At 38.7% G+C, this 27,328-nt stretch overlaps 1 protein-coding gene across 1 annotated transcript; it reads right to left on the bottom strand.

Moving 5' to 3' along the window:
• Positions 1 to 5,698: 5,698 nt before the first annotated feature.
• LOC136987544 (aminopeptidase N-like) lies at positions 5,699 to 27,221 on the bottom strand. The gene is made up of 20 exons (XM_067285287.1): positions 26,507 to 27,221; positions 25,863 to 26,015; positions 25,698 to 25,800; positions 19,438 to 19,579; positions 19,186 to 19,364; positions 19,005 to 19,118; positions 17,049 to 17,183; positions 15,013 to 15,078; positions 14,725 to 14,790; positions 14,441 to 14,589; positions 14,275 to 14,360; positions 14,009 to 14,139; positions 11,941 to 11,996; positions 11,724 to 11,871; positions 11,210 to 11,298; positions 11,024 to 11,137; positions 9,988 to 10,152; positions 9,782 to 9,910; positions 9,626 to 9,695; positions 5,699 to 6,275 (listed from the first exon to the last, which is right to left on the bottom strand). Exons 1-20 carry the CDS (start codon positions 27,031 to 27,033, stop codon positions 6,114 to 6,116), a joined length of 2,784 nt encoding a protein of 927 aa, XP_067141388.1. The 5' UTR covers positions 27,034 to 27,221; the 3' UTR covers positions 5,699 to 6,113.
• Between the last annotated feature and the right edge of the window lie 107 nt (positions 27,222 to 27,328).

Here is a 27,328-nt window from a genome sequence, read left to right on the forward strand (position 1 = left end):
TTGGACCGGAGACGAAAAATAAAAAAAGTTATCATACTTTCTTCCGGCGATCGCGCGATGATAGGGAGTCGCGTCGCTCTCTCCGCTAAGTAGGCCTCGCTATCGCGATCGGGAGTCGCGTCGCTTGCCGTTAAAATTGCCTTTAGTAGACGTTTCCCCCTTTTTTTTACTTTGTTCAATAACTACCGTGAATCAATAACTAGTGACGTTCAGCACATGGCGGCCTGCCGGCGACTCCCCTCCGGGAGGTCGGTCGAGAGCACGAACAGTGGGAACGGCCGCCACGTTCGCTGCCATAAGTAACATTTTTTTTTTTTTTTTTTAACTCTTTCCGCCCTGTGGGCACTAAGAGGGCCTCTTTCAGTAGGCCCATTATGGGTTCGGCCAGGCCCACAATGGGGCGACCGGGTGGTGAGGGACGGGGCCCGACATATCCGAACGGACCACCCCCCGAAAAATTCCTGGGGATTATTCGACTCGTTCGGACTCGATCCCGGGTCCCCCAGAGCGGTAGGCTGCCACCTTGACCACTCGGCCATCCGGCCGTCCCATAAGTAACATTAACCGAAATGGCGATCGCGCAATGATCGGAAGTCGCGTCGCTCTCTCCGCTCTCGTATCGCGTGTTTAACGCTCCTGGAGATGACCGTAGTCCGACGTCGCGGTTTGCAGACTTTACCGCAAGATGGCAATACTAGCAACTACGGTGCCGTCTGCATGAGAGCATTAAAAAAGTATGGTAACTTAAAAAGTGTGATAACTTTTTTATTTTTCGTCTCCGGTCCAAAAATAGGGTACCGTTGAACTCGTCTCGGTCCCCTGAGTTCCAATATATAATCAAAGTCCTGAAATTCCATAGGGGTAATCTATAGTACACCCTTATTTTGAACTTTTACGTCCGTAGGGCCGGGCCTAACGATCGTAACGAGAAATGCGTTACCGAACTTACGGCAGAAACACTTTATTGCGTAAATAATTACTAAAGTTTTGTAAAATAATCGGAGAAATTTTACGTTACGATTACGACGGCGGTCCAGAAGTCGGCCTGCCCGGTGGAGGATGGAATTTCGTCCATCCTCCACCGGGACACTGATTTGGGAAAGGCCAAGTTGGACGCCGCAGGTTCCTTCCTAAAATCCACGTTTTGTTACGCTGGAGCTAACAGACCGACCGACCCATAGTTGTATCGTTCCTTCCACCGAAACCGTCTTTCTATCGCGCTTCTCTCAAAACGTGTCAAAAATTATACAGCGCCGCGCATTTTTTGCCAGTCGTCGAAGTAAACGCTTTCCACGCTTCTCTACAAAGCGCCCGGAAGACATCGCTGTCGCGCCAGAAATCGTTTCCGAAACGTCGGTGAAATCGGCGACTTTTTCTATCTCGCGGTGGATGAAAGTGTCGAGTTATCGTCGTTCGGAACTCGATTGTCTCGCCTCCAGGCGTAAGGTTGCGACTATGCAGACGCGAATTCAATAGCGAGCGATATATTTATGGCAAAGGAAAACCATGCAAGAGCGAGAAGCGAGAAATCTCGCTAGGGTGAGCGAATTTCTGGTTCTCGCACATATCTGACAGGGTTTGATATTTGTCGCGTCTCGCCTCTTCTAGCCACATATTCTCGCTCGCTCGCCTCTGCATAGTCGCCGATTGTAAACTTGTGCGCTGACAGTGCCGTCTTTAGAACGTAAGAGACCCTGGGCCAGAAGAATGTTGGGGCCCCCCATGAAGAAACAGAATCAATACTAGATTACAGACCTACGGGTCGCTGGTGTAGCTAGCACGGGTGAGACCAGTTACGGATATCGTGCTATCACCCTTTTAACATATCCCAGAAAATCTGTTGACCTTTTTTTTTATTTTAGCCAGTGAGGAGATTTTTCACCCTGTACTCAACACTTCACACTACGTGTCGGAGGAGTAATTTCAATCGTATTATTAATGGTTTCTTCATTTCGAGTAACCTATTTGTTTTCTTTGTAACTTTATTACTTTCGGATTCAGGGGCCCCTACGACCTCGGGGCCCTGGGCCCGGGCCCCGTATGCCCTCCCCTAAAGTCGGCACTGCTTATACGTAATTAAAATTGCACGTATGAAACCAAACTTGGTGTCATTAGAAAAAAGTGTAAAGTTGGAGTTTAGTTCCTTCGGAAGTGGGAGCTCAGGGCGCGCGCCCGTCGCGCTGCCGTTAAATGCGTCTCTGAGGATACGCGCGTACTGTACGTAAATAAATAATAATATACGTAAAGCGGAGATTAAGGAGTAATTAAAGTAAAAGAGAAAAGTCTTACTTGACAAAGGCAAAGTTGCTCTTTACCGAGACAAGATGGAACGAAAGACGGTAGTAAATTACCAAGGTTTTAATCGAATTCGAAACAGAAATCGCGATTACTTTCGAAACCGAAATCGTTTTCTGACTCAGAATATTTTCCTATAATTAAGCAGTATCGCTCTTCTCTCATAAATATGCCTGTTGCCTGTTGGCAAAATTATGTAAATTGAGTAGGTTTATAACACGGAAGGTTTATAGATTAAATTTTGTTACTTATTAAGTGTTAATAAAAATAAATTTAGATTTAAATATGTTTTTACTTTAACGTTTTACGTGACACTGACATTTATTTATATCACTTTTAACGTTTTAATCCGTGCTAAAGATATACAAAGTTGTTTTTAAAATGTTTTATGCCAACTTTTCGCTTTTCCTACGTACTCTGTCTTGTTTTATTACACAAATTTATCTACGACGTCCACTTCCGCGCCCTGAGCGAGCATTAGTTTTAAATTATGCCGTTACGGCCAACGGCGCTAATGGATGGACTCGATTCATGGTATTTTCTGGTCATAGTTACAAATTACCAATGCTTTATTCGTAATTTGTATTAATAAAAAATAAAAATAAGTTAAATTTTTAGATTACTTATAAATGAATGATTTTTTCATACGCGACGTCGGTCTTTTCGTCCGATCAGAAGAGTACAATAGCACGTTTATCGTTTGTTTACGGTGCTGTCAACGTTGACGAACTCGTTTACGTTAAATAAAATGGAATGTAGCCAGTGTGGTTTAAAATATAGTCATAGACAAAGTTTAAACAGTACGATTTATGATATATCGGTACAATACAAGTACTTGTGTTTCTATTCATAATTATAAATTACAAATGCCTTGTTCGAATTATTAGAAAACGAAAAATGACGATACGCAATTCGCGTTTTTTTCACGAACTATAGAAGGTGCTGCATTTTTACAGAATAGTTACTTTATCTAGATGGCCTGTAGCTTCTCAACGTAAAATTAATTATATACTACTGTCCGATATAACGATATATGCTGTTTATAGCTGTTTATCGACAAATTTTATAGGAAACCAATTATTACTAGCGGCCCGCTAGTAATAATTGGTCCAGTAATACCTAGTAATACCAGTAAGTACCAGTAATACCAGTAAGTCCTAGTAATACCACATAATGACGTGACCCGCTACTAGCGGGTCACGTCATTATGTGGTATTATCGAAACAAATAAGCGAGATCGATCTACACCTTATCGCGCTCTCTATGTTAAAAAACATCAGCTTTGACATCTGTCCCATCAGGCCCGAATTTACAAATAAGCTATGTAAACTGTTGCTTAGGGCTTCGAGTTCCAAGGGGCCTCAGAAATCTCTACAAAAAAGAAAATCGAAGAAACATTTAGTAATAAAAAGTTTGTTTTATAAACCAGCAACTTTACTTTTTATTTTGTGTAGTATTTAATTAATATGTTTACTTAAATTAAACTTGAATTTATGACTATTTACCAAAATATAAAATTTTCGAGTCTTTCTACTTCCTGTTTCACTCCACCACAGAAGTAACAGTATATTGGCTTGAATAAACTTCAGTAGAACAAATGGTAAGTTATAAAAAAATTTTTCACACAGTTAAAATTGATCGAAACGCCGACCTTTTATTTGAGGATTCGTAATATATTGATTAGTAATATATTGTGCTAAAGAGCAAGGTAGTTGTAATTAAAAGTTGTAATCATTGTTTTAGTTTTAAAGGACGCCGAATCCTCAAATAAAAGGTCGGCGTTTCGATCAATTTTAACTGTGTGAAAAATTTTTTTATAACTTACCATTTGTTCTACTGAAGTTTATTCAAGCCAATATACTGTTACTTCTGTGATGGAGTGAAACAGGAAGTAGAAAGACTCGAAAATTTTATATTTTGGTAAATAGTCATAAATTCAAGTTTAATTGAAGATATCCTGGAGTGTTCATGTTATCATGTGTGCTTGTATAATATGTTTACGTTAATTCTTTTCTTTTTATGATTGACTTGTAAAATTATGGAGGATTGGTAAAGTTCCTCACACAGAGTTTAGGGTTAGGGCCTGGAAACGCTTAAATCCTGCTCTGTATCCCACACAAAATTACTAGTACTTTAAACTTTAAGGAAAAATCTTTTAAAATTGACAGCATAATTTGTTGGTGTAAAGCTGGAAAATCGGGAAACTTTTTTGTCAATTCCTGACAGTCGAATTTACTCTTTCTGTCGGTTATATTTACGAGTTTCTCCGAATTCTGACTTCCGAATAATCATATGTTTTTCATGTAAGAATAGACGAAAACTGATATCGGGTTCCTGTGTGGCTTTGAAATTGCAGTTTGGAACGCAACAGAAAGCTTTGCTTTTTCTATCGCTATTCGTCATTACCGCTGACAATACACAAAGATTCAAATCACCCAGATATAGTAAAATAGTTTTGTTTTTGAACACCAGGGGCGAGCATCCGGTGAAAAAATGCGAATAGAACTACAGTAGAGCGTCGTTTATCCGAAAGCCGGTTAACCGAAACGTCTGTTATCGGACTGTGTCGTGCCGAATCGAACGTTTTTGATACTAGATTAACATCTAAAGTATAATTTTTTTTGTTTTTATAGTTTTCAATATATTTATTTTGTTTGTACAAAATAAAGAAATAATTTTTAACGATACAATAGATTCGATTATTATTATAAAAATTTTCGTTAGGCTTAAAATCGACGAAAATTCAACACGAAGCGACACGCAACGGAGAAAAATTCAACATCGGATAGGTTGATATATTTTTTTCTTACATAATCGGTTATCCGAAAAACAGTTGTCCGAACAACCCCAGTTCCCAATTGATTCGGATAAACGACGGTCTACTGTAAATCCACTTAATTTACTCCTGGCTAAAGACTGACTTCACCGCCACCCGACGACCGGCAAGAGAACTTCGGAATCTACGTACGGTCAGATTGTTCGTAAGTCTGAAAGTTCCTAAGTTCAACGTTTGTAAGTAGGGGAGCTCCTGTACAATATTTTAAGAGAATAATTTTACGTACGTAACGCAAATAAAACTTTCGACGAAAAATTCAAAAGACAATAAAGGGAGCTCGAGAAGTAGCATCATTCACATATTTTCCGTTCCTTCGGAAATTAATTGTGATTTTTTTTTTTAAATTAAAATATGACATATTTAAACTTCAGTTACGAATTTATTTCGTCAAATATTAGGATACGTTAATTGTTTCGCGACATCGACGAGAATGAAAACGACGATCGGTTAAATTTTTGCGTAGAAACCACACGAATCGTTTCGTCGGCCAACAAAATGGCGCTTGTTTAAAACTTGCGGATTTATTTACGAAGGGCGGCGGTAAAAAATTTACAAATTAAAAACAAGTTATTTTTTACACTTAAACGTTTGATTTTAATTCTTTTTTTTTTATACATTTGCTTCGGAAGATACGATTCTAAGATCCACCAATCATCGAACGTAATTTTACAAAATTGTTTATTGTTTTAAGATTATATTTTACAAAAACCAATTTATAAGGGTGGGCGGAAGACGTCCCGTAGTTTTTCGACAAAATCGACTCTCTCCTATCGGTGATTAGTTTTGAAAAAATAGACGCGAAGTAAAACGCGAGTTAAGAGTGAATTCTTAATTTACATCTTAAACGGTTTCAAGACCGACGTCCAATATAAAAATAAAGTTATAATCGGAACGTATCGGCTACTCGACTTGTGGAACAGACAAATTTATACAAATAAATTTACGATAATTACAGACTAAATTTTTTTACGAAGTTAGGCATTTACACGCGTTTCCAGTTTTTATTCCGCAACCAACGAATCATCTCCTCTAACCGAAGATCCTCGCTCGATATTCTCTTCTCCGTCTTCTTAATCAGTCTTTCCAGAAATATTCTTTCGTCCTTCGGCATGTTTTTTTTGAAATTTTCGTATATTTCGTTCATCTGACGAAAAATAAATGGTAATTAAAGCATCGCGCGTGCTCCTACGCGTCTGAAGGCGCGCAATTTCTTTCTCCTTCCCCGAAAGTACGTTTTTTGCCACCATTTAACCAACGAAGCGGCACGGATTCGGGTCATCCGCCCTCTTTATCCCACGAATTTCGGCAAAAATACGGGAAATGACGACGGTTGCATTTAGAAATGTAAAAAATTTGCTTTTTCAAACTAACTGTAACGTTCTGCATTCGTTTTCCTCAATTTTTAGCAACTCGTACGTACTGTTTACAAAACAAAGCAAATTTTATTTTCGCAGTTTTTCGTTGCAAAAAACAATACTAATCATAAATTTATAGGAAAGTTTGTAGGTCGTAACACGGTTAATACGTATGAACGATGCCGTAAGTCGTCACATTGATTCCGATCGAAGACTGGTCGTCGAATCACGTTTAGCGCACAAATACGGCCGGGTGGTGCGAGTTTAACGGAGACCGTCGTTTGGACGTTTGAAAGCTACCGTTTTGACACCGCAAATCGTCGAAAATTTAATTCCGCCGAAACTCGTTCTGCGGTGTCGACTTCGGTGTCGTATTTTGTCGATTTGACACGGTTTTCTACAAAGTGTCTAGCTACAGGAACACGTTGGCTGACTGAGTCCGATCGTAGCGCCTCTAGCGAATATATCGAGTGAACTCGTAATCAGTAAGACGAACTAACACGTGTTAACAAAAAATTAGGAAAGAAGCCATGTTTTGTTTTATTCAAATCAAAATTTAAGCTATAATAATCCACACTTGAAAAATTATACCTCGATTATATACGAACAAACAATACGTTTTTTTACTATATTCATATTTTTTACTTAAACCATTTTAATATAATTTGCAAGAAATAAGACGATAAAAATTGTTGCGTGCTCGATTATAAAAAACAAACGACTGTATATTCATTTAAGAAAAGTCGATAAAACGATCATTTAACAAAAACGAAAACGAAATGTGTGATATATGCGATAATTCATATATCACAAATTGCATTGTCGTTTTTGTATAGTTTGAGAAGACAAAAACGAAGCGTACAGAAATAAATGTTCCTGTAAAAGAATTTTGTAGAAAAAGAGAACAATGTTATAAGTAGAAAATTAAGACTTGGACGTCCGATAAACAATGGTAACAATACATTTCTTTTTTTGACTCACTAAAGGCTCGTCTTATTTCTGAACACGAATTACAACTTGACATTAGAGAAATATCAATTTAGCCCTGAAAATGGTAAGTAATTTTCAATGAAACGTAGACCTATTATTTTTTATTACGAATATATAATTTCTGTATTAAATACAGTTTCTTGTAAGAAGATTAGTGTTGTTACCAATGATGGATCTGTTTGGTAGCTGATTATCCACTTTTTATCACGAAGGATTAGTTTTTATTGGATTTTACAGAGTCTAATTCTAACTTCTAAGTTCGTCTGTTTGTTGAGACTCTATGTAGAAGTGACTTACCTGACGATATCTTCGCTTTACTTCTACCTAATCGATTAGGATATCTATCGTAGAGTTTCCCCCTTGTAACAGGATAACTCCTAATAAATGATTTGATTTAATTTTTTATTAAGAATATATTCGTTTTAAATTAACATATTTATTAATATTTACGAATTCGAGTATATTGCTTAAGAGAAATAATGCTTATTCTGCAGAATTTGAACACTGGAAAGAAAGGTTTATCTATAGATGTTTTAAGTAGATCTGCTAAATATCGTAAGGATGGTCAGATAAAAAAATGTTATAATTGACATCGAGCTTACGAATATCGAAAGTCTGGATAAAATACGAGAACTGCAAAAGGGATATCGAGGAATTTTAAAACCAAATGTTAAACCCCGAAACTACATTTATTGTACAAAGCTGTCTCTTGTAAAATATAAATAGAATATTGTTTTCAAATAAGTATTTGTCAGTCATTAAAATTGAAAGTGAATATTGCAAATATATATTATTTTACTCATAATATATGCAAGCCTTTGATTTCTTTCGGTGAAGTATACTATGACTTATTATTACTCACGTCATTATTGTCACCCGGCCAAAACGGTTGGAAAGCATTGCTATATAATAATTTCTCGTTTCTATTTTTGTACTTTATACTATTTTGTATTATGTGTTTTATTTTTTTGTCCTCGGCCCAGCTAATTGTAACAATGTGAAATTTTCTTCGATTTAATGCTTTGTTAAAACTTGCATTTGCCTGGATTTTAACTTTTTTGTTGGTTGTCAAAAAAAACAAACAAATTGCCGATTACCATATAGGCCTAGATTATTGTATTACATTGATTACTATAGCTTATTGTGTTATTGTACCGATTATTTCGTTTTATAATTAATATATTTAATAATTTTGTATTTCTTTAATAATAATGTAATGTTTTCAGTATTAATTTAAATATTTGATTATTATTAGTTATTAAAAATTTGAAATTAACTTACATTTATTATGATACAGTAAATAATTTGTTTTTGTCTGTTAAAATAACTTCAGTAATATGAATTTCCAGAAAAATTATTTTCTATCAATTTATCATTACTTCAATAAATGAAATTGGGGTAAAATCATGATAATTATTTATTTATGAAAAATACATTTTCATATTAAAAACATTTTACTTAATTTTTAACAATTGGAAACTATATTAAAGTTTTATAGACTACTATTTGACATACTTTTAAATTTATCAACGTATGAGTATAATTTATCTTATACAATAATTTAGCAACTCGATTCCTATATTTATATCATTTTGGAAGAAGTTTTTAAAATAAACAAATTTCTGGTATATTCGGTGTATATTCCAGTAATTGTATGTGTAAATGTGTTTAATTATAAATTTGATTGAAGTAAAAAGAAAAAAGATAGCGTTTATACATTTCGATAAATAAAAAGTGTGGAAATAGTAAAATACATAGGCTATATGTATTGTTCATTCGTATATAATCGAGGTATATTTTTTTAAGTTTAAATGTTGATTATTGTAGCTTAAATTTTGACCCGAATAAAACAAAACATGGCTTCTTTCTTAAGTTTTTGTTAACACGTGTTAGTTCGTCTTACTGATTACCAGTTCACTCGATATATTCGCTAGAGGCGCTACGATCGGTTTCAGTCAGCCAATGTGTTCCTGCAGCTAGACGCTTGTGGTGTTCTCATCTCGATTTAAAAAGCGTAACTTTGTTTTTTATTCTAAAAGAAAAAGAACAAAGTTCTGCCGACTTTTTCCAATACCGGGATTTTGTATACTGAATTGTACCAGTGATATTCTTACAAATGGCTTAGGAAAATTAAAAAGACGTTTCTTACCTTTGCCAATTCGTCGGAATTTGATATTTTTTGCGCTAAGATTTCCATAGAGGCTTTAAATCTGTCGGAACTGTTAACGTTTAAAATTTTCAATTAATTTAAAGTAAACTAGAAAAACGTTTGGAGCGAAGTTTCTAGGCCAGAAAGAGTACGCACTTTTCTAGCATTCTGCTTCTTTCGGCTTTTATAACATCGAAAACGACTTCCCACTTGCTTTGGTCCAGAATGCTATCGATTACGAACGGCAGATACTTCGGCTTCTTAAACAGAGCGGCATTCATCACACTGAAAATAGAATTGTCCGACTCGAAACGTTTGCATTTTTTTACGCGTCTCGATAGACGGCGCTGGAAGATACGTACCGATGGAGGTTGTATTGATTGTCTACGCATCCCAGAGCGTAAATCACGTCGTCCGAAGGAAATTTGCCTCTTAGGCTTTTAAAGTAGTTTTCCACCTCTTCCCACCTGAAACTCTCGTTTCTGATCGCCGTGCACAGGAACAATTTTACTAAGGGACGGTCATTCCTGAAATTAACACAAGTCGGATATAAAGCTGTTCTCGGAGAAAATTCGAGTAAGACTTACTTTGGTCGTAAAGAAAAGAAATAAATAATTAGAGTGTAGATCTGGCAACACGAACGGGGATATTTTCTCCCATTTGCATCAAGAGCGCGCGCGCGTAAGGCGGTCTGCCCGGTACACCGTAAAAAAGATTGGTGCCTTACGATATTTTATAACGTACAGTACCAGCGATACGGATACGGTTACGGTACGGAATTTACAACCCTTTTAAGATATAAATAAAGTTAACCTTATTTTTACGATTATTAATGAAAATCGATTACTGTATTGGGAATTTGTTTAAAAATTCCCAATAAAGTCGATAGGTTGGTGTATTTAAAAAAATTAGAAATAAACTTGTAGAAAATTTACGTTTAACAATAATAAAGTTTCCACTTTCATTTTCGATTTGCGTCGGAATTTATCCTTTACACACGACAAATTGCTTCAGGAAGCGGGCAATTTTCCCGAAGTAATTGATGCTTCTGCCACTTCTATCCCTTAGCTTTTGTCTTTAAATACGTCATCCAGTTTAAACTGATGGGAATAGGGATGTAGGAATTTGGCCGTTATCGGGATCGTCGCGCCCGAATATAAAGTTTTTAAACCGCCTGACAAAAAACGCCTTTTTCCGGCACGTGCCAAATTTTGCAGCAAGTTTTACTTTTATTCAATTTTGTCGTTATTTTTTAAAGTTTCGGCCTTTTCGAGGCCGCGGCAATAGGCGAAATGTGGACAGATTTCCATCGGCCATTACCGTACGTACGCAATATTTCATTTATTATTAATGTAATTTCGGTTTTGTATAATTAAATAAGAGAAAATCACTTCTTACCTATGAATGTCCTTTCCACGCTTAACCCATTCTTCGTACTTTTCTATGGCTAAATTTACGCAAGAAGATTCGTTAACGGAACAAATTCCGCTCAAAATTTCTTTCTTCAAAGTTCTGTAAGTTTATAATTATTTAATAATTTAAGTCTTCCGATAATTAATGAGAGGAAATAAAAACTTAACTCACAGTTTACTTTCGGACTCCATTTTTTCGCCAGATTTCTCTCTTTTGAATTTTCTTTCGTATAATTTTTTAGTAATTTTTCCAATAAACTCCTTTAAATAATTGAATTTCATTATAATTTGGAGTTTTTCCTTACCACGAACAATCAATTCTAACATTTATGTCTACCGTATACGATAAGTTTTAAATACCGTTTCGGGACAGTTTAGTAGAAGCATTTTAATTCGTTGCTACCGGCAGAAAAGTGCAAAATTTATCACCGGAAAAAACTAGAATTTCTTAACTCGTACGCGATTTTTACCCAAATCTTTTATCAACGTTCGTCTATGAGAAAGATTCAAAAGTAAAATTCGATTAGAATATCGAGAAGCAATACGATTTTACGTGAAAGAACCTCGGAAACGAAAATAAAAGAGTAAATCCACGTTTCCACCGCGTAAAGCGCGGTGGAAACGTGGAAGATTACGCGACGTAAACTCCTTAAAATTTATGGAATGTAATAGAGAATAGAACTCGCCTTCCAGTCGTCTCCCGCTCGTCTTCTAACCATTTTAGCAATTTCCGAAAGGTTGGACAATGCTAAAAACTCGACGACGTTGTCGTCCTCTTCCTGTTCCAAGTAAGTCATTATGTTGAGGAAGTTCTCGTAGGAAGACAAATTCTTTCTGAAACACTTTTGCCATTAAGTAAACGTAATTTGACGTAATAAAATAAAGACGACGGTTTATATTTACCTGGCAAAATACAGCGAGTCGAACAATAATTGATAGCGATTTACTGCCGGAATCTCCTAGAAATTTTAATATTTTTAAAAAATTATTAAAACAAATAGAATAGAATACGATCAATTAAAATAACATTTTATTTCCAATTTTTAAATATTAACATCGCAAAGTTTTAATTATTTTCGAGAAAAGTGAAAAACAAAGAAAAAAGAAATAACGGTCTAAACTGTTAAAAGACGTGTTTTACGCCGCGTAAAAATATAAAAATATATTAATAATTTCTGTAATTATTTTTATGTGAAAACCGATGTCTAATTCTTTATATAAATATCTATTTTCCATTTAAACATTTTAGTGAAGATTCCGTGACGATGTCGTGATGATATCTCCCGAACTCCGTTTTGTCGAATTGGGATCCGTATATGTCACGATCCGATAGTTAATTTCGGTTCGATGAAAGTACACTTCCGCACTCAAATTGTACACTATTTACAGTTTATTTACAATAGGTAGAATATACAAGCTCGAAAACATAATATTTACTAGATAACAACAGGTGGTGTCTTACGTGTCGGCTTAACCTTCGGGAATTACAGTTATTATACTCTGGGGAAAACTCGGTCTACTTGTGGAGTTGGATCAACTATACGGCCCGTCCAGTCTCCGCACTTACCCGTCCCCGAGATCGTTATCAGAGGAGAACACTCTCTCTACGTTCAGCGGGCTGCCCAAGTGCCTACCGTATTATTAGTCTCTCGCCCTTCTCCCCGTCTCTCTCGCCACTCTTACTATTTAAAGAGTTCTTGGACGACAACTTCCGACCAATCCGGACTCTTCTTTTTATCGAAAGCTTTCCAAAACGTCGGTTCTCCTCCCGACGAAACAGCTCACCGTAACGTCGTCACTTGTTTACATTTTTTCTAGTAAGCTAACACGTGGTAAACACGTTGCCGCCCACACACAAGTCCCATAAACAGAGACGCTACACCCTTTGTCTCCCAGACTATTTACAAACACAACGCCAGGTGGGACCAATTAACAAGGTCGTGTCGCTTTTACTCCTTCCTACTCTGTTAAAAGCGATCCTTTACAATTTTATTTAAAAAATAAGAGGAAAAGTCCTCAGCTTGCTCCCAAGGAAAGGATTACCTGTTTATTCTTACTTTCATCACACAACAATAAGTTACCTATCAGGAAAGTGGGAACAGGCCAAGATATAAAAAATGCGAAGAACGTTCTCCTTTCCTCAATAGGGTCGGAAATTTTTAAATTAAAATTTCCGATTTAATTGAATAGTTTTTAAACTTTTATTAATTTTATCTATTTTCTTGAGGATTGCAATTTTTCAACGATAATTTAAACACATAGGAAGAAGTCGAGAGCAAAAAAAAAATTATTTATTTTATTAAAAGTGACTGCCTTTTGACATTTTCTAGATTGGAGCGTGGCCTTTGTCACGAACACAAGGAGATTTCTTATTCGGAATAGATTCAGAAATCCTAACAATCCGTCTAGAATTGTTCTCCTACGATATACTTTAAGGCGCGATCAAATTGCATTTATTTATACCGAGAAGTGTGAAAATATATTGCAACAAAATATATTTTTGCATTTAATGGATTTTTCTAATTGAGTAAATTGAAAGCAGAATTATGAAGATGTGTCTTGGCATTATTTAGAAAAAATTAAAAATAAAGGAATAAGAAATATAAAATAATTGGAAAATGGTGTAAACAAAACTATAATTTGTACTCGATTGCCACTTGTTATCGTCTTTAATTGTTAGGAGTAAGAATAAGATGGCTGGTGAGAACGAATCACACCGGAACACACAATATATCACAATGATCAGACAAAGCCTGCGTATCTAGCTCGGTTGTATGTTCCCGAGTGATTCGTTCTCTCGAGCAATTTTATACTTATTCCTAACAACACTAAAATTATTTATTTATCATTTTATTTCGAGTCATTAACCCCGAAAAAGATGTCGAAAAGCACTTAATAATTTATACGCCGGGCAAATTTTTCTCTTTGAAAATTCGTTAGGAATGTTTATAAGAATTTTCTGGCCACCGACCTCAAAGTCGTCGACGAGTTGACTAGCCAACAAGTCCCAATTTTCTTTATCGTAGTTAACCTGGTAGAAAGCCGTCTGTTCGGGATTAAGCAGCAACCAGCTGTGCTTGTCGGCCGACGTTTTCACAGTTCCTGAAAAATAAAAATCCAATCTTTTACGCAGAGGGAAAATACGTAATTGGCGAATTTTTAAAAATTTCAGTTTTCTAAATGGTAAGTTTAAGGCTATAAAAATGCTAACCATTTAAATGTAGCAAATAAGCTTACCGTTGGAAGACAGGAGCCAGGTATCGATCTTTTCTTTGCGACTTCTTTTTTTCTGGTCTTTGTAAGTTATGGGAATCTTCCACAAGCTTCGGGGTATAAATACAAAAGCCAATTAAATTTATAATCGAACGAAATTTCCGACATTGGAACGGAAGAAGGGACATACGTCGACGAATCGTTCCGGCACGAAACTTGCGTCAAGCGAAAAGTAGTGGACGAATTTTGTCGAGAGACGTTTAACAACGGATGTCCCGGATTAATCATCCAGTTCTTTAGAAGCGATTTCAAGTCTAAGGCGTAATGCTTGGACTGAGCCTGTAAATATAATTTCCATATATTTAATATCGGCCACGTGGAAACGAAATTCCAGCCTCAAAAATAGAGTAGGTCCGGAGTATTGTTTTATATAAAGAATGGATTTTATTCTAAGGAATCGCGATTAAAACTCACCTTGGTCATATAGTCCCAAAATTCGTCCTGGTCCACGCTTTTGAACGCTTTAGCATTTAGAAAATTCTAAAACAAAAAGTTACTTTTCATTTATTCGGTTTGTTAAAACTGTAGTGGAAAAACTTCCGGTCATTAAGAAAGAGCTCCAACGCGGCAAAATGACTACCTTCCCATTAAACACGTTTGGTATATTCGTCAATAATTTATTTTCCATTTTTCCCTTATCCCATCGATGCCGACGGATTATTTTCTTAGATAATGGACGAAAAAGAAAACCACGTTACTTACGGACAAACCATCCCAGAAGTGACTATCTCCCATAATGTAGTTGAGCATCCGTAAAATTCTCCATCCCTAAAAAATTTGAAAGAAATTATAAAAGTATTACAAAATTTTGCCACCTTTCCGATAATTTATTTAGTAAATAACAACGAATTTTCACATTTGTGGAGAAAACTTGGTCGAAAACGTAGGCTGTAATTAAAGTATAAGGAAAGAAACAAAGGAAGGATAATTCTGGAAAATTAGAAATTAACAAAACTTTTGACATTTTACGAAACGTTTTTTTCTAAATAAGTGGACAGGCATTAAAGAGCGGCAATGGTAAATAGTAGGGCGAAATTGTAATTAGATTAAATTGAAACAATCGAGTCTAGCCCTATATATAATCGAGACGAGTTGATAATAATAATAATAATGATGATGATAATCAGCGCAGAGACCAAATGGTTAGGAGTCGAAAGTTGAAATTTGGTCCACAATTAGGGTACGTCACGAGAATGCACACTAAGAAGGGATTTTTCGAAATTCTTCCCCACGGGGGAGAGGGACAAAAATAAGGCTTAACACTTCCATCAACAATGGAAGTGTTAAGTAACAATGGAATTGTCAACAATGAAAGTATTACGTAACAATGGAATTGTTAAGAGAAAGCGACGTGCAGGACGCAGATGCAGTTTTATTCGTTTATGCGGGAAATCGAACATATTTTTAGACCCATCTAAAAATTCTGTAACTAGTCTGGAAACAGGGAAACTCAATTCTTGCATTCCGTGAAAACGGGTAAGGTTGACTATAATGTAATAATCTTAATCTTCACTATCGTTAATTTTGCCCGAGCAACGCCGGGCCCACCCGCTATTTAGGCTATAAATAAATCGGGAGGATTTATTTGCCACCGAAATAAATGCGTATTTCCGGCATTTGCGATTGAGATTATTTACGATAGAGACACGAATTTCCTTCCCGCGGGTGCTTACGTTTTTCGTAACGACTTTTATTAAATCCGAAAATGTGTCGGTAAAGGTCAAGAGGGGCGCTTAACAGCAATTCCATCGAAAGGAAAGCCATAAAGATAGGCACCCTCCGAAAATAAACTTTGGCGCTTTTTATTACAAAGAAAAAAGAAGGGAATTGACTAGAGCGTTATTCGTAACAAATCGAGAAACCGGCTTCGGGACGATTTCTAACCGTAGTTCTTCATTCGGCCCTTGAAAATTCTCCGTGACGTCACGGATCCGGTCCTCCCGGGAGTCGAAGGTAAGGTTTAAAATTTATATCCGACGGCCGTACGATTGGCTGTAGACGGAACAATGGTAGTTATCCGATCCCGCTACTCCGATTACGCAGTTCTCACGTCTATCGCTAACCACCGCCGGTTTTTTTTACACGAGTTTTTTACGCCAAACAAAAGTATCTTTTCCGAACGAACGTAAGGTGTTTCGAAACGTCGGGCTCGGCCTAATATAGCATTCGACCAAGCTCGATTCTGTCTTAAAATGTATTCGTCTCCGACACTCTTTTTGCCAAATTGTTATAACGCTATTCTAAGGTGGTGTTTAGAATTCTCTTTTTAAAATTATTCTGATTTTTGTAAGAATTCGATAAACACCGATGCGTTTTCATTTATTTTCTAATTTATTCAAGAATTTATATTAAGCTTATCTCAATACATAAGATATATATAAGACGATAATGCGTAATACAGTCTTCATCGTAAGCGTTTGTCTGTAAATAGGTCTAACGGCTAGTATGGCCAGAACTCCGTACGAGAAATTTCTTGGCCAAAACCTAGTAGAGGGTTTAAAATATAAAATTTGAAAAAGGTTTGGGACTCGGGAGAAACCGAATAAAACGGTTTAACTATTTACGAATTTATTGGCACCACCGGTCGACCGGGTGGTCCAGACAATCACCATCGAAATATTTTTTAGAAAATGTTCGAAAGATAGAGAAATTGCCAGCGGTCCTATTTTTAAGGAAATGGTGGTTGGTTCGAAAGTTAATGGAGTTGCTTTTACAAGAATAGATGGTTGAAATGTTACCTTGAAAGAAACGGCGAAACTGTCGAGTTGTTCCGTAATTTGCCAAGGTTTCGTGATGTTGTTGGACACGACGTGCTCGACTTTCGAACAGTCTTCTTCTACGTATTCGTTCGATCTCATGGTCGATTTATCCATCTGAAAAAAAGATCCGTCACCGGTCGACCAGGTTTTACGCTATCGTACATTACGGCGTACAGATTTTACGCGGTCTTCCGTTAGACCGAGTAAAACTGTACAACTTATTATTTTGTTCGATCTTTTCTAAAGCGGTTAAACGATAATACGATTCGATACGTTGGGTTTATTATTTAAATATTACCGGTAACATTATTTATGATTTGGGAATGCGTGAAATGACCGTAGTTCGATGTTTGACGATAAACGATAGAAAAGAAATTTTCTTTTCTGTAAAATAAGAGTGTTTTTCAGTTTCTACGGAAGATAATAAATATAAACGAGGTAAAAAGTGTCGTTCGGATAGGCCTATTAAGATTTAAAAAATTAATTTTTCTATATTAAAGATTTATTCAATTTAAAGAGCGGAGATGAAGTAATTTCCCTAATCATCGTCTACACTTTTTGATAAAAAGTCTTCGGTCCGAGCATCGTTGAATATTTAGAATTTACTCAAAAAGTTACTACGATCGAATTAATCTTTATGTATTTCTGCCGTAATTATATCCGACTATTGGCAGACTTGGCCGAATTTAATTAGTCCGTAACCTAAATTTTTTAATCAATTTATTATTTGCAGTCTTTGTAATTAGTATCGCCTCTCTCTTAAGCGCTCTAACAATCCCATCGTTCTATTCGCAGCCGGCGAAATTGGTGAATAAATTCGAGAATTTCTCGAGTTTTCTGCATGGCCGATGATGTTTTAGTACGTAATATTCGCTCGGAGGCGCGCGACTCGCTCTTAACGGGGACTAAAGCCAATAACTAGATGCCGTGGCTTTCCACGCGACGTCGAGGCGATTTTTTATGGTCACGTGACTTTTGCCCTTCCACCATCCGGTCACGTCTCTTCTGGTCATATCGCCGGTGACGTAGTTCTAAGGAACCGAGGAACATTTCGTCCACCCCTCTACCGACTTTCTCCGGGTAATTGGCTTGTAAAATGGCGACGATTTGTCGACGTTAGCTTCGGCCGCTTCCGTTCGTTGTCTATTTGGCACGAATTTAATAAATAAATGAAAACGAAAACGGGGACCCGATAGAGTCGGCGGTGGTCGTAGGAGCACGCGGGGACGGATCTAGATTTTTCGGGGCCTAGGGCTTATTGAAGTCCAATGGCGCCTCATTTTTTGTCCCTTACAGTAAATAATTTTACCCTTTCTGTAGCTTTTTCTCTCTTTCCTTTTTTTTTTTCTCTTTGAAAAGAGGTGCATTGCCATTGCCTTACATTGATTACGATGAAACAAATAATATAATAATAATAATAATAATAATTTATAGTATTATTTATATTAACTATTTTTTACTATACGGTAAGTGCTCATTCTTAATGGAAACGTATTAAAAATTTATGATAATAATTTAATTTTTGTAGGCCCAGGACTCGAGCCCTATTAGTTCCTATGTAGATCCACCCCTGGGCACACGTCTCTTGTAATTTCAATAAAACCAAGGAAATCATTTATATTTTTACATCTACGGAAACGTATCGAACAGCTTTTTGTTTCGTCAAAGACGACGCGCGAGACACCGGAGGCCAACGGAGCGCCTTTCTTTCCGACAAACTTTCAAATGCTCACCGCCGTACTCGATAAACCTAATATTTTTGATCCGAAAGCGGTGAAAAGGAGCGCCTATTTCCGGCCAAGGATACGACGTCGAGTCGACGGTCGAACGAAATTCGACGTGGCCTCTGACCAGTTTGCGCCAGGATTAAAAAGGGCCACGCCAGCGAATAAGTGCGCAAAACATAAAGCCGCAGTTTAATTACAAGTTTCTTACCCAATTCCAGTCATCGTAAGATTCGTCGATTGCGTACGTTTCTAAGTACGTGGCGATGGACTCGCTCAACCAGGCGTCGTTCCACCATTTCGGAGTGACGACGTTGCCGAACAGCTTGGAAAACGAAGAAGAGGGGTTTGATTGGCATCGACGTTACTTCTAACAAACAATAAAAGTCTACCTGATGAGCCAGAGCGCGCGTTATTCGAGACACGGCCATTTGTTTTCTGTCCAAACTGTCGTCCTTGTCCAAAATAAGAATATCTTCGTCCATGGTGATCAGCCCCCATCCTACGGTAGCTTTGTCCCGTTCGTCTTCCCGGTCGGGATCTTCGTCGTCGTTCGGGATGGCCAAAATATCTAAAAATTACCGCGGCGTAAGCCGGTCTCTCGGCGATTAAAAGAAAAACCAATTAAATTATTTATTTCTTACCTATTTTGTTTTCCTTCCAAGGAAATCGTAACCTATTTAAAATGTCGTCGTACAGTTTAATTGCGTCTTCCAAACCGTCTTTAATTTTACTAGCCGTACTTTTTGACTTTGCCCATATCGATACGGGTAAATACCCGTTTTTCTAAATAGTATAATATAAACAGCGGTTATAGATCGAAATTCGTTTCAGAATATTTTATTTTCTACGCAATTATTATTTTGTACGTGCAATATTATTTTATATAATTACGGTGTTTTCTCTAATGCGCACCCCTTTTTCGAAAAATTAAGATGCTCTTAGAATAGGGAGCCGCCTCGTTCCCGTCTTTCACTCTCGGCCCCACTCGGCAATTCGCCCGTGTTACGGGTTCCTGCCACCACCCGGGTTTTAATTTTGGTTTCGGTTCGGGAACGGTGGTGGACTTTTGAACTAGGGTGATGATTGGATTGGATGGGGAGTTAGAATGGAGAAAACGCGAGGACTCTTTCGTAATTTAAACGCGACTTTCGTTAAGAAATCTATTTAATACGGACAGATGTGGCGATAAATTAGCTTTGAATACGGGAGGTTTTCCGCGTTATACTAAGATATTTAACATAAAAGATCAAATTATATTCATTTGAATAACAATCGGTTGGAGAAATCAACACTGGCTTTCCGTTTCGTAAATTAGTTGCAGTTCAACAATTAAAAAAAAATCTATCACACGTTTTATCTTACTTGTATGGCGGAGGACGATAAATGACGGGAGAAACTTTTTTAAATTTGTTTTCTTCGTTGCCCTTCAAGGTTATTGTATTTATCTACAGCTACTCGTCGTATAGAAGTATTAAGTTAATTTAGCCACGGCAAACACTTTTTATCGAGTAAATTTGCCAGTTTAAAACTATTAAGTTCGTGTCAGAAACGAAGAACGTGCCCTATATTATTTAGATACCGCAATTTAGATACATGGCGCGTTTTAAAAACTTTTACATCCTATTCGTATATGTAACCCTGGCGAAACCGAGTTCCGGATTAACAAAAATTTACAATATTTAGCCTGAAAAATTTCCACATAAATCTGAGTGATTATCGACGGGGAATGTAAACGATGGTTAGCCACACAAATTTTACAGTCGTTAATTAAAGCCGAGATCGAGAAATTCATAAATATCACCATTTTTCTACCGTTATATTTTATAACTTAATGAAATGGAAAGTAAAACGAAAAAACAGTGAAACGTCAGTAAAACATATTGAATATTTTATTTAAAAAAACTTAATTTTAACCGATCCGGAATCGTAAACACTGTATATCGTAAGGCTTGCGGAATACACCTTATAAAAATTCATATTTACAGTCGCGACGTTTAAGCAGAATATCGACAGATCTAGTATATCTTTAAGTGTTTCTACGTAACTAGATAGGCGTACAACGGAACAAACCGTTACGATTTCTCCAATTAATCGACTTACGGTCACGCTTCCAGTCAACTTACGGTACGTTGGCAAATGTTACGAGTATTCTTTCGCACGTTGGCAGAAAGAGACTTTTCTAACGGGAACGAAACGTTACGAGAGCCGAACGTCGAAATAACCCCGTATTTAACGGATAAAAGGCGTAACTGGGTTGGACCCGGTCCGACGGGACAACTGGTAACACGACGACGGTCTAGTGCCGTCCGAATCGACCATAATAACGAGGTTGCGGCCGACGTTTTTCGTCGCTAAAACGTGTACGTCGGACGTTCGGCGCCGCTTTCCCGTAAGCCTAGAAGTTTTACAATGGCGTTTGGAACGTCGAACATGATTCCACCGACGTTTTAAACGCCATTGTCAAACTTCCAGGCTTATTGAACGTCCGACGTACACGTTTTAGCGATGAAAACGTCGGCCGCAACCTCGCAATTAACTCGTCGAGAAAACTCCGTATTACTCCAACGAAAAGACTTAGAATATTTAAATTATCGGAAGTGTTTCTTTTAAACAAAACGGCGTACGGGGATTAGCCTTTTCCGTTTTAACTAATAACGCAAAAATCCACGAGATTAATTAAGAAAGAATTTCTACGGAATTGAGGTTTCGAACCATAATTATCGTAACTATTATTTAAAGAAAATTATTGAAAGTGAAATAATATAAATAATTAGTTGTAGAGGTTAAAAAACTCCCGAAAGTAGACGCGTACGAGTTTAATTTACTCATATTGCAGATTGGATAATGCGTCGCCCACAGAAAGTCAGAGAACGAGTCCAATTCTTCGAAAACTTCCCCCGGAGATTAACACCGTCTCTCCGTTAGCGAGATTATTTTTATCGAGAGAAAGGAATTCGACTACGAATATTAAAAAATAAGGAAAAGCCAACCTACCGTAACATCCCCAGTAACCAGTTGCTTAACTTTCTCGGCAACATTTGGTGACGCCATCAGTTACGACATTTTATCGAACAACTATAATTTTAACTATTATAAAATGGCAATAAGTCCGATGTGGGTAGGGAGGGGTTCGATAAAAAATTGTAAATCCCGATAACCGGTAGAATCGTCGCCAAGTCAGATCCTACCGAGATACACACCACCCTATTATCAGCCCACCTTTAACCACCAAAATTTAATAGCATCGATCCCCCGGTAAACAAACCTCTGTTCAAAATTTCAACAGAAATTTTCGACAAAAAGCGCAACAGTTGTTAAGCTTGAAAAAGAGTGAAGAGAACCCTGTCCGGCACACATACATAGGCTTAGGCCTACGCCCGTACATACAAAAAACCCGATTTTTTCGCATTTCTCGACGTTTCGAAGTGTCCCGAGTCCAAAAATGTAAAAATCTCGGGAGGAGGGTGATTTTTGACCCATGGCCATACTTTCCCTTCGTTATACATAACAGTCGGGAAAGTAAAAATAAACTAATCTAGAGGACTTTTCCAGCCACGTATTCTCTAAAGCCCTGGTCACACTATGCGATTTCCAGCCGTGCAGGCGACCGCAACTGCAACTAGCGCGAGTCGCGCGCGTCTTCTCGTGGTCACACATTGTTCGTTGACGTTGCAACTCGGAACACCTGATCCTATAATAAACCAATAAAATTACAGTAGCTTGTTTTTGTCTACTTTCGTGAGTTTACCGACATTTTTACGTTCTACTTCAGAGTATTTACGGAATTTTAGCTACTTTTCTTATTAAAATAGCAAGCAGTTCCTTTTCTGGAATGAATAAAAGAAAAAAGGCGCTAATTTTGTTAGAGCTGGCGAGAATATACGAAGAGAAAAATAAGAAAAAATGTTCATGCTGGGTTAAAACTTGACGAAATGAAAATCAACGGGCTAAACAATCGTTCTTTCTTTCACCAGCTGATGAATGAATTAAGGCTTTCGGATGCCGTAGGTTATAGGGGATATATCCGTATGAATACCAATCCTTACATATAATTTAGGAGAAACGTTTCGTAGTTTGGCATATCAATTTAGAGTGGCCCATAATTCGATATCAGTCATTATCCCAGAAGTTTTGAATGCTATTTATCAATTTTATAAAAGTGAATATTTGAAGGTAAGTGTTGTTTAGAGGAAAGCTTGAATGATTTAATTCATTTATAATCGATATATTTTTTCTTTTATATAAGCATTTATTTTATTCAATTGTATATTATTAAAAGTAATCAAACTTTTTAAAATAAATCTAACAATAACTTTTATAAATTCAGATTTGATTTATATCAAATATAGCATTTAAATGTACTGAAACTGAGTTAATACAAATGTTATAATCAAGATATGTTGACAAATATACAACACAAAGTATGACGTGCACAAAGACGTTTTCTGATTGGATGCGCGTTTGCAACCGTCGCCAGTAGAACAAACTTTTTGTTTCTAGTTGTGGTTGCAGTCGTGCCGGTTTTTGAGGGGGGATTGCCAGTTAACGGGAACAGCCGTCTCGGTTGCAGTCGCCCGCGCGGCTGGAAATCGCATAGTGTGACCAGGGCTTAAGGAATAAATACGATGATAAAAGAAGCGCGTTTATTTTAGCCACATTTTTACCTTTTCCCCTCGTCGGACTGCCGATTTCCGGGAGTTTACTCCCATAAATGGGTGCAAATACGGACGACCACACGCCTTCCTCGTACCCGGGGTAGTTTTTTTCGCCTTAACCCGGGGACCGTCCTCCCACTCCGACCGAAATTCTGGGAAACGGCCCAAACGGAATTCGATAAAAGGCCGTCTTCCCCGCCGACGGATTAACCGCCGGATCCACCGCGCTTAATTTCGGGGTCCCGGAAGAAAGAGCCGAGAGCGAAAGAACCGTACGGACGGAATGTAAGCGCCGGTATTTCGGACGATATCTCGACACTGCCTCGGACGACGAAAGAATGTTTCCCTCCGTCGACACTCGGCCAAACCGAGAAAGACGAAAGTTCTTAAAATACAAACGCAAGCAAAGGAATAAGAGAAATCAATCGATGGGTATAACTCTGCCACGTTATACGCCCGGTAAGTTACGCACGTAACTTAACTGAGCGTAACGTGGTATTCGACTAAGGGAAGAGCGGAACAGAGTCGGGACAGCCCGAGAAGTCGGACGGTATTTAATCTTTTATACGAGCTGGTAGTTGCGGGAAAACAATAGCCTATTTGGATTTGCGTTTTAGACGACAGAAATATGGAAGCGGGTTAGCGGGAAACGACGTTTCAGACCTCCGGAAGACCGAATTTCGTCTTATTAAAAAGGGCGCTTTCAACCGCCGGATATTTTAATTACGACGTTTGAAAACTCGGAAGGACTCCGCCCATCGATCGACCGACGGCGGCTCTCCCTCTCCCGCGTTCCGGCTTCAGTACCGTTTATGGGAGACGAACACCGCTTCTTTCCAATCGGGGTCGTTAAAAAAATCTCCGCACAGGAGAGACGGAAACGAAAAAGAAGGCGCCGCAGTCGGGGCAGAGAAAAATGCCCAGAAACGTATCCTCCGACGCCGTATAAAAAAGTGGATTCGGCGGATTACGGTGGATATTTTTCCGATAAACGGAGGGAAACGACGGCGGGAGGCTATAATACGGCGGAAGACCAACTGGCGGCGCCACCCGGCTGGGGAGCCGGGGGGCTCGACATTCCACTTCCGTAAAACGGTAAATTCTATCTATCGAAACGTATTAGCGAATTTAATGAATTTTTTCGCCAGAAATATAATCCAAGAAAGCGAGGACATGGCCGCGGCCGGCCAGTTTTCTACCGGGAAAACCAAAGGAAAGCGGCAAACGGATACTCGGCCCGGATAATTTTACCATTTCGTCCAGACGGGTTGAGTGCTTTGTCGGGCTAAAACCTTCCAAGCGAATGTAGAGGAGGATGAAGGAGTGCCAAAGCTTCTCAGGGAGGTATCGCTCCCGCACCCCCGGGTTCGTATAATTTGAGGAGAATGGGTGGCCATTCTAGTCAAATTCTGCCCGTTTTCCGGACGGAACTTTCGATGAACGTCCCGAAAGCCACCAATTAGTCTGAAAAAAAAAAGTTCTTCTCCGCCTTCTCGTAAACGCGGCCGAACGTTCGATTCCGGCTATTCTCTCGATTAGTCCGATTACCGTTTGACCCTAGGTCAAAGCCCGAGAATTACGCAATAAAAACAATCCGATTTTGTAACTCCTCGGCCGAGTTCTGCACCGGTGACGTAATCCCGTGGCTTCTCCCCCTTACTCCAGTTCGAAGATAGCTCCTTCCGGTGGCGGGGGGCGAGGGAAGTACGTTCTTCCCTCGGCGGAAGAAGGCGGGAGATTCCTCGGCCCGCCCTTTAAATACCGTAGGAAAATAGACGATTACGGCCCGCGGCCCGCAAATACTTGGTTCCGCCCGGTCAATTTTAAATATAAAACCGATTTCCGCGTTTCCTTAACGTCAGACCGGACATTCCCTAACGTTTGGCCCGGTAAATTTTATACCCTGGAATTAAGAAAGGCGTTTCCGACGTCCCGTCCGAAGATTAGAAAATAGGCAAATGAAAGATGGGTGGGTAGATGTAGACGGAGATTCGAAACTAAACTCCGGCGGCGGGAAGTACCGTTTAAAGCGTTTAGTCTCAATTCTTTCGTTTTCCCCATTTGTCGTCCCTAATTTTTGGAGGCGCCACTTATTCTGGTCGACGACGAAATCGCGCCTCTTAAAACTCGAGGAAAGAAAATAGTTGCTGCCGTTAATTGGCCTCTTCTCCCGCCGGACTTTCCGCGGATGCTTTTACCCGCCCGGCGCGTTTCTCGGAATTAAATAGAAAAAAGGAAGAATTTACCTTTTCGACGGCGGTGCCGGAAAACTCGCCCACGAAGAAGGCCACCAGATACGTAGATATTTTGATCGTCGACTCGTACACGTCGGCTTGTACCTGGTCGTCCCTGCCGTAAACGGAACCGTTACATTCTTTCCGGGCGGTTATAATTAACGTGATCATACGGACCTGGTCTCGGTGCGTGTCTTGCGCATGTTGGACAGAGAGCTGTATCTTTTGGACCTGAGGACGATGACGTCGATGCTGGCCTTCAGGGCGGGTTCGTCGAAACACGGAAACGCTCTTCTGGCATAAGTGGGTTCGAAATTGGTTGCCGCCAAACTGCGTTATGTAAAACGTGAATGGCGTTAATAGTTATTCCTTTACAATTTTTATAATTTGTTAAAGAGCGCCGATGGAAATTCTTCGTTAAATTCTCCCGGTGGCAAAGACCGTCGGGAATACTTCCCCTTTTCCTAACGTTTTATTTCTGCGCGGCCATTCTGAAGGAACCGAGTTCGTATCGCGCCACGTTACATTAATTTACCGTCGTCTTCCTTCTTCTTCTAAACCTTTCGCTGGCAACAAATGCCGAAATTCGATTATATAAATGCCCGGGTTAAAAATATAAACTGGTAAATTCCCGCTTAAAAAGATATTGTACTTTCGTAATTCCTATTTTAAAAAATTAAATTCGCTCGGTCCCGGCCACTGGTGGAGCGTAACGCGCGTTAAAATAATGTCGCCGCGTGTTACGTTACCTCTGGATATTTTGGCAGTTTACTCTTAACGCCTGGCCGTTGGCCCGGAAGGAAATTACAAAGGTTACTCACAGTTTACTCTCTCCGTCGGAGGTGTAGTTTTTCCAATAGAAGCCTTTGGAGTCGTTTCGGAGGTGGCCCGAAAAGACCATCACGATCTGATACCTGTGGTTCTTTTTCAATTGTTGTTTGGTGTTAATGATGAAAAACTCGTTGTCCACGTCGAACTTGGTGTTTCTGATCGACACTCGAGAGTCGGACTCGGTGATTTTCGTATCCGAAATATCCAAATCTTTGGCGTGGAGGATGACTCTGGCCGTGGACGACGCGCAGACGACGTTGATGGTGACGTTTCCGACGAAGGTGAAGTTGTCGTCCATCAGCCGGGGATGGATGTAGAGAAGGTAATATTCGGGTACCAGATCGGAGGGGAGACGGAAGTGCAGTGGCTCCTCCTTGGACAAGAGAGGAACCACCACGAAGTACAGGATTAAGGCGATGGCGATTATCAGCAGCAAGAGGATCAAAAGCAGACATAGGATCTTCCGTCGCTTTCGAGAACGTTTGGCGCGACGTTTTTCGTACTCCGCTTCCTCCATCGTTATCCTCCGAGTATCGCCCGAGAGCGAAAAACTCGGCCGGCCGACTTCCTCTCATTGGTTTGTTTCGCTCACGTGACCCTGGGCTCTTTTACCAACGTCGGCGCGACCTTTTGTTTTCTCCCTTCCGCCGCATCCGGTTTTTTTTTTAAAACAATTATTCTAATTAGTCGACCGACGACCGGACTCGGGCGCGGATAAACCGAAAAATTACAGGGAACGAACCCAACGTGCGGCTTCTAAATTAATTCTATAATTTCGGATCTTTCTCCGACGTCACCTCGGTCGACGGGAA

The sequence above is a fragment of the Centruroides vittatus genome, unplaced genomic scaffold, assembly GCF_030686945.1.
Source record: "Centruroides vittatus isolate TY-2023 unplaced genomic scaffold, ASM3068694v2 scaffold_2520, whole genome shotgun sequence".
Lineage (NCBI taxonomy): Eukaryota > Metazoa > Arthropoda > Arachnida > Scorpiones > Buthidae > Centruroides > Centruroides vittatus.

Excerpts from the sequence above, each read along its gene's own strand:
- LOC136987544 (XM_067285287.1), bottom strand. The coding sequence starts at position 27,033 with ATGGAGGAAGCGGAGTACGAAAAACGTCGCGCCAAACGTTCTCGAAAG. Across the intron at positions 11,872-11,940 it reads GACTCGCTGTATTTTGCCAG|AAAGAATTTGTCTTCCTACG; the intron begins GTAAATATAAAC and ends AAAGTGTTTCAG. Across the intron at positions 10,153-11,023 it reads CGTGGAAAGGACATTCATAG|GAATGACCGTCCCTTAGTAA; the intron begins GTAAGAAGTGAT and ends TGTTAATTTCAG.